The sequence below is a fragment of the Drosophila virilis genome, chromosome 3, assembly GCF_030788295.1.
Source record: "Drosophila virilis strain 15010-1051.87 chromosome 3, Dvir_AGI_RSII-ME, whole genome shotgun sequence".
NCBI lineage: Eukaryota > Metazoa > Arthropoda > Insecta > Diptera > Drosophilidae > Drosophila > Drosophila virilis.
The window spans coordinates 7361838-7374298 of NC_091545.1; the positions used below are offsets into that span (position 1 = coordinate 7361838).

The window sequence follows — 12461 nt, forward strand, 5'->3', positions numbered from 1 at the left end:
CTTTGAATTCTGCGTATGTTTGAAGGTCTATTAATTTTGTACTAGTTTTCATTGCCTTTGTTGAATTATTCGGACTTATTATTTCTAAGTAGGCTTCTTGAAAAATTGGAAAATCTGCTTCGTTGTGGAAGTATAGCACACTTTTCTTTGTGCATAAGTATTCTGTTATTAATTCTTTGGCATGCGTATTAGTCATGTCTTTGTACGTAATTTTTATGTTGGTTTTGTGAAAGTAATTCGTAACTTTTGTTTCGTTCTCGGTTCCTTTTTCAAATTCTATTTGTCGATTATAATAATTAAGTGGTCTTTCTGTGATTTGTAAATGGTTACTGTTGTCTTCTTGAGCACTATGTATTGTTGCTCTTGTGCTAATTGTATCTTCGCCTAAGAAGTTTTCGTTTAATTGAATTCTGGACAGAGCATCTGCCACATAATTTTCTTTTCCTGGGACGTATTTAATTTGGAAATCAAACTCATTTAGCTTGATCTTCCACCTTTGTAATTTCATGTTAGGTTCTTTCATATTATTTAACCAGACGAGTGGTCTGTGATCACTAAGGATTTGAAATTGTCGACCAAAGAGATAGGACCTAAAGTATTTAGTGGCCCAAACGATTGCTAATAATTCTTTTTCAATCGTTGAATAATTTAACTCATGCTCGTTGAGAGTTCTACTTGCATAGCATATAGGCTTATGCTCTTGCGAAAGGACGGCCCCTATTGCCATATTACTCGCGTCTGTAGTTAATGAAAATGGTTTTTCGAAGTTAGGGTATATTAAAATTGGGTCGGATGTTATGAGTACTTTTAGCTTTTCAAACGCTAGTTCGTAGTCTCTGTCTTTTATATTGATTTTTGCTCCTTTTTTTAATTTAAGTGTTAATGGTTTTACTATATTAGCGAAATTTGGTATAAATTTCCTATAGAAACCACATAATCCTAGAAATGATTTAATTTCTTTTGGGGTTTTTGGAATTGGGAATTTGACAATTGCTTGTATCTTGTTGGGATTTGGTTTTATACCCTCAGTTGTGATGATGTGACCGAGAAATTCAGTTTCTTTTCTCATAAACTCGCATTTATCCAACTGTAGTTTTAAGTTAGCTTCTCTAAGCTTCTTAAATACCTTTTGTAGCGACAAAATGTGTTCCTCCAATGAAGTGGAAAAAATAATAATGTCGTCTAAGTAGACCAGACAATCCTTAAAAATTAAATCTTCTAAGAGATTGTTCATACAACGTTGGAACGTTGCAGGTGCATTCTTAAGACCGAATGGCATGCGAGTGTACTCGTAATGGCCATGTTTAGTCGAAAATGCGGTCTTGGGTATTGAACCAGGATCCATTTGGATTTGGTGGAAGCCTTTGGCTAGATCAATGGTTGTGAAATATTGACATTTTCCAAGTTTGTCTAATATTTCATCCATGATCGGGATAGGGTATTTATCATTAATAGTTAGTTCATTGAGATTGCGGTAATCTATGACTAACCGGAACTTTTGCTTTCCAGATGCATCGTTTTTCTTTGGAACGATTATTACTGGTGAGCAGTAAGGGGATTTGGATTTACGTATGATATTTTGTTTTATCATATCGCTTATTTGTTTATTTACTTCCTCATCGTATATTTGAGGATATTTGTATGGACGCTTGTAAATTGGGTCCTCATGTTTTGTTAGAATTTTGTGTTTAATTGTACTAGTGAAAGTCAAATTGTCACCTTCATGGTACTGGATATCACGAAATTCATGTAAAACTTTTTTTATTTTTTCTTTTTCTTCTGAGTTTAGGTGCTCTAGCCTAAACTCATTGTTTTCTATTAATTCATTATTAATAGCGAAGTTAAATGGTCTGTCCTCTTCGACCTCTTCGTCGTTATATCTAAAACAAAAGTTAAATTCTCCTAAGGTTACGGATCCTTGTGCATAGTCTATTTTTGCTTGACATGCCTCAAGGTATTCTCTCCCAATCAGAACATCATAATGCTCTGAGAAGTCGTGAATATAGAATTTTTGTTTGCTCGGACAAATTTTGCTTGCTCCTAATCGTATACTTTGTTTTAATTCAATAACACCATTTATGGTGTGAACCTTTAATGTTTCGTTGTAAACTGGAAAATTTAAGCGGTTAGTTTTCATTAGATTAATGGTTGAACCTGTGTCGATGACACATTTTAGAACTTCGTCATTCATAATCAATTTTATGAATGGATTTCTTCTGTTTGTTCCGAGGCTTGCTGATGAAAATTTTCGGATGTATCCATTTTCATCTGCCCACTGTTACTATCTCTTTGACGTTTAGTCGGAGGGTTTGGTGCATTCAAGCGTGAATGGGACTGATTTTGGTAGTTTAAGGGATTTTGGTATCTACCTTGACTTAATTTCTGTTGGAACTCGTGGTGAGCTTTCTGATTGTCTTCGGACTTATTATGCTGTTTATTTTGTGCGTGATAACTCTGATTCGTGTTGGAATAGCCACTTGAAATGGTGGTTGGGTTAGCATTTTGCTGATAATTTCCCATGTTCCTACGATTGTTATTTGGATTTCCCTGAACATTATTATTTTTAGGTTTTTCAGTAACGCTATTTTCATATAATCCCTCTCTTTGAGCTACTTGCTTTAGTTTTTGTGTCGACGTAATGTCGTGTCTGGCTAACATCATGAAAAGCCTATCTGGTAATTTTTTTGTAATAACATCTTTGATTGTGTTATTCATAGCATTTGTATAAAGGGTTGTATTGCTAGGTATATTTTCTAGTGCTAACTTATTTAAAATAACAAAAGATTTATTCTCGAGCTCCTCGATGAACTTACGGACGTTTCCTTGGTAATTCGTGTTGTATAAGCGTCGAAGGAGTTCTTCAAATGGTGTCTGCACTTTGTATTCTTCAATCAATGCGTTTCTCAGCTCCTGCCAAGTGTTGGCTGCTGTCCTTTGTGATATTCTCTGAGCATCTCCTGTGACTTGCAATTCGATGGCTCCGTATAAGATGCTATGTTGTCTAACATCTCGGGTTGGATACAGGTGTAGGATGTAATCTATCCTTTTAATGAAGGCGTTTAGTTGATCCGTTGATCCGTCAAAGCTTGGCACCTGTCTAAGTTGTGAAAGGGCCTGGTTGAGGTGTTGTTCTGATAATTCCATTGTCATCTTGGTGTAATACACTTTTTTTTGAATAGTTTTGAGTTTGTAGGTTTGAACTTTATTGTTCTTTGATTTTGCACTTTTATTTTAAGTTAAAGTTTGTGATGGATTATTGTGTAAATGTTTTTTTTTTTTTTTGTGTGTGTGTCTTAAAAAGACTCAGTAATAACGTATTGCAGGGATCAAACGATATGCAAAGCCAGTCGTTATTAACTGTAGTAGCTTTATTGCCCAAAGGGTCAATATTATTAAGCTACTAATGACCCGAAGGTTCTTGTGCGGATACGTATTCGAGAAAATTTTTATTACACTCCGACAACACTTTCGGTCGCGATTGTGCGTTAGATCTGGGAATTAATTATCCTTTAGCGATCTTTAATTTTTCCCGACGTATCCTACCGGCTGCGCCAATTAAGTTTTGCACGTTAGGTTACTATAAAAAAATATATTTCAATTTATTATTTTCACTTAACGGCTACTTTTGTTGAGTACATTCAGATTTGCTTCCCGAATATGAACTGATTTATCTAACTGTTGCGGTCGCTTAGCAAACTTCGCTTTGAGAGAGTTTGAGTCAAAATTGAGTGAAGTTTGAGCTGCGTCAGCAATTATGCGTGGGATAGTACTCTGATGGGAACATTGACAGTGGCGTGATATTTAGGGTGAATTGTTTATGTCTACCAAAGGGGGACAGTTTGATCTTGACCAATGTCGATGTTATCACCAGGCTCTTTGTTTACAATATTAGAAATGTTTATAATTGTGCTTATGCTTATGTGCTAAGTTATGTTAAAGGGTGGGTGCGACTATGGATATGTCACTATATATATGAAAATATTGTAACGTGACATTCATTTCAACACAGAATTCATTTTGTTTTGGTAGCGTTTAACGTAAAGACAAAATTAAAACAATCGAAATTTCAGTTAAACGGGAACAGATAAAGAAACCTAAGATATATAGAACAGATATATATATATAAATTAAATTACAAACATAATCTGTAGTCGCAGCTAATTCAACTTAGTTCTAGCCATGTTAACACCTCTCTTCACTCTTCTCGTCACACAGTGAGAAAGCAAAAAGACGATATGCAGGTCAATGTCGCCGGACTACGCAGAAACATCAAGAATCTCGCGCACAACTATTCCGATGCACAGGTAAAACCCACCTGCCATAATCAATATACATAATCCGTATCACATCTCCTCTGTAACTTGCAGGTCAAGGTGCGCGAGGCTACTTCCAATGATCCATGGGGGCCATCGGCCACAATTATGGCCGAAATAGCCGATCTAACGTACAATGTGGTTGCCTTCTCGGAGATAATGCAAATGATATGGAAACGTCTCAACGATCACGGCAAGAACTGGCGTCATGTCTACAAGGCGTTGATATTGCTCGAGTATCTGATTAAGACGGGCACCGAAAAGGTTGCCCAGCAATGCAAAGAGAATATTTTTGCCATACAAACGTTGCGCGAGTTTGTCTACTTTGAGGAGGGCAAGGATCAGGGCACCCATGTGCGCGAGAAGGCCAAACAGCTGGTCAATCTGCTCAAGGATGACGAGCGTCTCAGGAATGAGCGCGTCAAGGCGCTAAAAGCCAAAGAGCGTTTCGCACTGCATCCGAGCGGCTTTGGCAGCGATGGCTATATCGACGGGCCCTCGCAGCGCGACATGCCGCCGGGCTGGCAGGAGGAGCCGCCCAAAAACGCCTCCGAGCTGGAAATGGTGCGGCCACAAACCGCCGGCGAGGAGGAGCTACAGCTGCAGCTGGCCATGGCCATGTCGCGCGAGGAGGCCGAGCAGGAGGAGGCCAAGCGGCGCAGCGACGATGTGCGTCTTCAATTAGCGCTCAGCCAGAGCGAACAGGACTTCAAGTGAGTGCTCAAAATCAAAGTACAGCTACCGCAATTTCTAAATAAGACCCTGCCTCGACAGGGACTCCAGTGGACGACCCATAGCGGCGCCCAAAAAAGAGGAGCAACAGAGCCATTTGCTGGACCTGCTGGATATTTCGCTGGGCGCGACCAGCATTTCAAGTCCACCCTTGGGCGCTGCAGGCGGTGCTCCCGCTGCTGTTGTCGATCCCTGGGCTACGCCGTCTAGCCGTGCAGCTAGTCAACTGTCGGATCCGTGGGCAGGCGCCGCCTCGCCACATGTAGATCCCTGGCATCCCTCGGCCGCGCCGCGTACTATTATGAGCGCCGGTGTGCCGCTGGGCGCAGCTGCTCCACAGGCTCAGCCTTTGGCCGCACCAGGCGATGCCTGGGGTCTGCGTACACAGTCGCCATCCGTGGCATCGGGCTCCTCCACTGAGGGCTGGCTGCAAACCAACGGCAATTCCAGCCAAAATGGCCGTATGCCCGCTCCAGCGCCCGTCGATGCCTGGCTGACAAAATCAACAGCCAGCGCCGCCCTGGCAGCACCTCCTACAAAATACGCGGCCAGCAATGGCAGCTCAGCCGATCCTTGGCTCGCGGAAGCGCAGCCAGCAGCCAGCGCAGCAGCAGCAGCAGCCGCCGCTCCGGCGGATCCCTGGGCAGCAGCGCAGCCGAGCTCGGGAGCGCTAGATGATCCTTGGAAGGCAATGCAAACAGGCGCCATCAAGGTAAGTTTCTAATAACAATAAGAAAAAAGAAGAATTCTAATCTCTCTCTTGCAATTGCAGAAACAATCGCCCGACTTTGATGAGTTCGATTTGATAACCAATCGCAATAAAAGCGCCGAGCAGAACAATTCCAATAATGCCTCCAATAACAACAACAATGGTGAGCAGACCAAAGGCGCGTCCAAGTGTTTGCTCCGTTTTATTAATTAGCTTTTATCTTGCCAATAGCTTCGCTGCTGGACGATATGGATCCGCTTTCGACGAATTACGGCAACAGCGGCGGCGGCTCGGTGCATCCGTCGACGGGTGCCACCACCAAGAAGCCCTATCGCGATCCGATTGCATTCCTCGGCGAAAATTCGGCGTTGGTTAATTTGGATAATTTAATTAAGCCAAATACGCCGCAGACACAGTCCGGCCTTGTGCCAGCCTACAATCCGTTTGCGGACAATGTGATGCCACCCAAAACGAATCTATTCCAGCAGCAGCAGCCAGCCGTGAGTACTGCTTATATAATATATTATTGTAGAGCTGTGTAATTGCTGCTGTTGCATTTATCGCTCAGGTGCCGTCCATCAATCAGTTGAAACAGCAGCCGCCCTTCCCCGTCAACATGAATCAGGATCCCTGGGCGCCGGCCAGCGGCGGCGTCAGTGCAGCCTCTCAGGTGAGTGTGAGTGCAAGTGTGCAGCGGACAATATTTGTATACCCTTATAGAAGGTGAAGAGGTAAAGAGCCCATCAAGTATATATATTCCTGATAAGTATCAACAGTCGAGTCCAAAGGCCATTCTTCCGTCTGTTTCCATACAAAGTTTTCTCTCGGATTTTAAGTTTTTATGATAAATCCTTAAATAGATTCGTCTTGCTGTCTTGCAGGCGGTATATATTTTTGGAGCCGACCAAATCGGATGACTATATCATATAATTGCCATAGAATTAGTGGCTTGCAAGAGTTACCTTTTGTATCTCGAGATACCTTTGTAGAAACACGGCACTTATTTAGTTGAACTGTGCTATTTATATTTTGGAAACAATATCAGACTTCTATATAGCTCTAAAAGAGCCTTTTCAGACATCTTGATTGTCCTCACATATCACAAAAATACTTCTATAAGGGTATTCAAACTTCGGCACGCCGCAGTTAGTTATTCTTTCTTTATTTTTTCGTTTGTCTGAGCGGAGTACGTTTAGGTATTTAATTGAAAATAAATTCTCTCATACTTTTACTTACTATATATTACCATATTTATATGCATTTATGAATTTCTATTGTTTGAGGTTTACTGTGATCTCTCTAATAATTTTTATTGGTACTCTTTACTTTACTTTATCGTTTCCATACTGAACATTGCATTTTGTTTCCCTCTATTTGCTTTGCCTTATTGTCGTTACCTTACATTTTGAGCAACTGTTGCATGCAACATCCAAATCCAAATCCAAATCGACATAAATAGCCAAAGCCGCTGAAACCGCTGCGTCCGACCAGCCTGAAGCTGATCGATGACTTTGATCTGTTGGGCGCCTTCAATAAACCCGTCCTGTCCCGTCCACAGCCAAGCTACAACAATCCGCCGAGCGAGAACAACAACATTTATAGCTATGGCATCAGCCAGAGCTACAATAATAGTTCGTCCATTGACAACATACGCAACTTGGATGTCATGAGTGAGTCGCAGCCACAGCCGCGTTCCTATTTCCCCAGCCCCACGGCGCCCGCTGGCCCGTACAGCAACTGCAGCACCCCGGGCTATTCCACCTATACGCAGTGCTACAGCAGCGCCCTGTCCGATTCACTGGCCGATACGCCGGGCATCAGCATTTCACCACTGGGCTACGATAGCAACATTGCGGCAACTCCAACGGGCAGCTTCTATGGCAATTCCAGCGCAGCCGCTGGCAACTACTGCAAACTGGAAGTGAGTGCGAACTGAGGAGCAGCCGTTCGAATCCTGTCGCTCGTCGTTCTCCTGTTGTCCTTGTTGTTGTTGATTTTTTGCTGCTGCTGTTGCTCTTGTTGTTATTGCCAGAAACAGATTTGTGATTTGTTGTTGCTTTGCTTGAGTTTTTAGCTAGTTTATTTGTCAATTTATTTTGTATAAATTTTTGTTTTAATATTGTATGATTTACAAGCTAGCAGCGAGTGCTACGGAATGTCCCTATTGCCACGCAGGGAATGAAACCGAAACTTAAGTCTTTCACATTTTCAAAATTAATAATAGGGGAGCTCTTTATGGAAACCTCAGAACCATAGGAAAAGATCTCTCTCTAGATTTCAAACTTCCATAGTAGACAAGGGTTGATCTCTAGTTTAAATCTGCATTTAAGTTTAGTAACATATCTGGAAACTTCAGGTCCCAAGTCAAAGTTTCCCTTGAACCTGTTTCGAAGGAAACATATCCGATCCCATAAATTATATATATCGCCTTGAAACTTTGCATGAGTACAGGTAAGATCGGTGTAATAAAATGATCTTATATGGAAAGGCTATCATTATTTTCTCGTTACGAGTGAATATCTAAAAATCTCAAATCTATGTAGTCTTCCAACTTTCATACCCTTGTCCAAAATGATTCGATTTTCAGGAGGGATGCAACTTCGGATGAGGCTTGCCATCTAGATTATCTACACATTTAAATTAGACTATATATTTTGATCAAAACTCAAGTTCATGCCAATTCGTACCAAAAATGCTGAGTAAATTCATTGTCAATAGTAAAAACTCACCTTTTTCAATAACTAAAGACAGAATGGACTTCTCAACGTGATGGTTTCTGCTCTAGATACTTCTGGCACCCTAGCTTTATTATTACTATTTTTTCAAAAAGTATATTCATTCCTTTTGAATTTCTAACTAGACGGTTTCATTCCCTGCTACTCTTATATGCGCCTAATAATAACGTACTCATGTTAACAAGCAGCTGCTCTCTGCCAAACACAGTTGATCATAATATTTTCTAATTGTAGCCAACAATGGAGGCTTGGACGCTTAAATAAAACACATACAAATATGCAAAATACAATGCAAATGGGTAAAATGTTTTTTTCGAATGTGCATGCTCTGCTATCCATAAAATATATAACTCCCAGAACCTAAAGCCACAATCTTATATATACAAATGCCCACTAAAGCTAACAAACTAATTATTTAACATTAACAAATGTAGCTGCTAGAAACTGCATGTAGATAGTTTTGCTTACTTTAGCTCCACTGTGCAAATAATTTTGGGAATTTGTTTAAACTAATATTTTTGTTTTAAATTCTTGCAGCAAAACAACAACATGCCGTGGATAAAGCCGGAGGCGGCAGCTACAAATCCGTTTTTGTCATAAGGAGTCAATCAATCAACCAATCAATCAGCAGCAGCAGCTAAAAAATAACAAATAACAGCAACAACAACAACAATAACAACACATTGACGGGGTGGTGCATCGAGCGACAACAACAACAATAACAAGTAATAGCAGAGAGCAGCCGCAACAGCAACAACAACAAAACTGAAAAAAAAATGAATTAATTGATAACAAAATTATGTGTAAGAAAGTATTATTAAACTGTAAAATATGTGATGTGTTGTATGATTGAACAACAACAACAACAACAACAACCAACCAACCAACAACAACAGCTGCAACAGAAACAAAACACAATGTTTAAACAGAGATACGTGCAATGTGTAGGCTTCAACAGTTTTAAAAGTTTTATTTAATTGTAATAGCTCTTCGAAAAAAAACAAAAACAACTCCAAATGTATAGTTAATAATAATAACACGAGCATTAATGCAGCACTGAGGGTTTACGGCCAAAGCTCAACTGCGAACGAAGCGCATTCAAGTTGAGTCGCAAGTCAAAAGCCCAACTATTTAAATTGGCAGCCCACATTTATGTTAAACGTTGTTGTAGAAACCAAAAACAAGCGAAAAGTTAAGAAAACGAAACAAAATATTTAATGATCGGTTCAATACAAGATACAAATACTAAATTGTAAATGCAGCAGCGCAGTGCGATAAGATAATTGAATTGTTATATAGCTTTAAAAATCTGTGCATTGTCTAGAGAAAGAGATATTCACATTTAACAACAACAACAACAACACCAACAACAAGAACAACAAACATTTTTTGTGTATGTGCTTTGTAATTGTAAATTTTTTTAAAATTTTTTTTTTACGTTTTTTGCGATATTTGTTTCTTGTGGCGCGCACAGCAGCAAAAAAAGAAGAGAAACGCTAACAAAAATTGATAATAATAATCATTTTTTTAAACACAGTTTTTTATGAAATTTTTCAAAATAGAATTTATGTGCGTTTTGTGTGTGTTTTGGGCCACCTTTCGATAAAACAAAAACCAAATGCAATGCATATTATTTTTGCTGTTGAACATTTTTATAGCGCATAGTTTAAAATTTACAAAACATAAACAAAATATTATTATTATTATTATTATTAAAAAAAAACAGCTAAAAGAGAATGGTATACATTTAGGTTAGAATACGTAAAAATTGTATAAGCGTAACTTAATGATAAACAACAAATATAAAAAAACAACAAAAATCAAACTGATGTGGAAAGGCTTAAGAGATTTACACACACACGCATATATATATATATATATGTAAATATATATACATATAAACATACACAACTCACACATATACATATACATATATAAACACGTGCTAAAGCAAGTAAAATTGTAAAGCATATTTTCATAAAATTAAACACTTTATTGTAACAACAAAAAACCAAACGCGAAACACAACAAACCACAAATCCTACAATTTTGGATGCTCGCATTGCACAACACAGTGGGACGAATAAAGTGCTAAACGATCCTCCGGCGCAGCCAGCTAACCCTCATCTCGTATGCCCGGCAGCCACCACTTGACAGCCAGCGCCAGCTCTCAACACTTTGTTGTGTTTGTGTGTGTGGTGTGTGTTGGGAGGAGACGGGAGGCAATGGGCAGAGGCTGAGCACGATTATGTTAATTTCATAAGAGGGGGCAACAGGCGACAGGCAGCTGCAGCAGCAGCAGCATTAACGGAGCACGCCCACCGCATATGGCAGTGATATTTGGCCAGCCTGGTCTGGGATGGGATGGTACGTGAATGTGGATGTGGATGTGGTGTTGCGCAAGTGGCTGCCCGACGCGATTCGGTTTTGATATTTGACATGCGCTGGGGGCCATCAGGAAACTTCGTTTAAATGAAATCAAAAGTGCACAAATACATAATTTACACAAATTTGCAACAGCAGCTTTACAAGTGTGAGAGGCCAAAAACCTAAGACAACACAAAATATCTGCGGACATGGCGAATATTGATGTTAGATCAAGGAAGGAGGATGACAACATTAAATAGCCGGGTAAGTTTTGTAACTCTTAACTCTAAAAACGTGCATGGATAGTTTACTTGCGCAGTCCGAATAGAAAATGCCCTTCCAATAAAAGGACGATCAATTTTTACTATATCTGAACTAATATAAATATATACAGTCTGCTTTATTTAATATTTTGCTGATATGTTAGGTTTTCTGAACTTATTGACTAATCATATATATGGCAGCTTTATGATAGGATCGGATTAGTATATTCAACCGACTTCTAAATATGCACTGCCTAGAACAAAAACAACAGTTCTGATATATATACATGACAGAAATCTCTACTTATTGATTCTGAATATATAAATATATAAAAATATTAAAATATTGTTCTCAGCTATAGATACCACATGGATTTAATGGCCAATTTGTAAGTTATGGGGGTGGGAACTTTCGACCTATGTCTATGTAGGATATTTGAGAGTACAATTTTTACATGAATTTCAACCAAAAATAACATATCCAAATTTTGATGCACAATTAATCTAGAGTCAAAACCATGAAAAAAAATCCAAACCTCGTGAAAATCGGTTGAGTTTTGGCCGAGTTAAGGGGGTGTAAATTTCGACCTATATCTATAAAGGATATTTGAGGGTACAATTATTTACATGAATTTCGACCAAAAAAAAACGTATCCAGATTTTGATGCACAATTAATCTAGAGGCCAAACAATGAAAAAAATCCAAGCCTCGTGAAAATCGGTTGAGTTTTGGCCGAGTTATGGGGGTGGAACATTTCGACCTGTGTCTATATAGGATATTTGAGGGTATAATTATTTACATGAATTTCGACCAAAAATAACGTATCCAGATTTTGATGCTCAATTAATCTAGAGGCCAAACCATGAAAAAAAATCCAAGCCTCGTGAAAATCGGTTGAGTTTTGGCCGAGTTATGGGGGTGGAACATTTCGACCTATGTCTATAAAGGATATTTGAGGGTACAATTTTGTACATGAATTTCGACCAAAAATAACGTATCCAGATTTTGATGCACAATTAATCTAGAGACCAAACCATGGAAAAAAATCCAAACCTCGCGAAAATCGGTTGAGTTTTGGCCGAGTTATCGGGGTGGGAAATTTCGACCTATGTCTATAAAGGATATTTGAGGGTATAATTATTTACATGAATTTCGACCAAAAATAACGTATCCAGATTTTGATCCACAATTAATCTAGAGGCCAAACCATGAAAAAAAATCCAAGCCTTGAGAAAATCGGTTGAGTTTTGGCCGAGTTATGGGGGTGGAACATTTCGACCTATGTCTATAAAGGATATTTGAGGGTACAATTATTTACATGAATTTCGACCAAAAATACCG

General features: G+C 39.2%; 1 protein-coding gene across 10 annotated transcripts in view; it reads left to right on the forward strand.

Annotated features, from left to right (window-relative positions):
- The window catches only part of lqf (epsin homolog lqf), a 16698-nt gene extending 7134 nt beyond the window's left edge, over positions 1-9564 (forward strand). For 3 of the 10 annotated variants that reach the window (XM_015175657.3, XM_070208098.1, XM_070208097.1), the window contains 8 exons: positions 4216-4304; positions 4368-5026; positions 5073-5757; positions 5818-5917; positions 5986-6254; positions 6323-6424; positions 7214-7675; positions 9027-9564. In XM_015175657.3, the coding sequence (XP_015031143.1) occupies positions 4236-4304; positions 4368-5026; positions 5073-5757; positions 5818-5917; positions 5986-6254; positions 6323-6424; positions 7214-7675; positions 9027-9089 (2409 nt within the window). In that variant the 5' untranslated portion in view covers positions 4216-4235 and the 3' untranslated portion in view covers positions 9090-9564. Of the gene's footprint in view, positions 1-4215; positions 4305-4367; positions 5027-5072; positions 5758-5817; positions 5918-5985; positions 6255-6322; positions 6425-7213; positions 7676-8723; positions 8789-9026 lie in introns of those variants that run through there. The other 7 variants (XM_015175654.3, XM_015175658.3, XM_002046638.4 and 4 more) reach the window with 7 other exon arrangements.
- The last annotated feature ends 2897 nt before the right edge of the window (positions 9565-12461 follow it).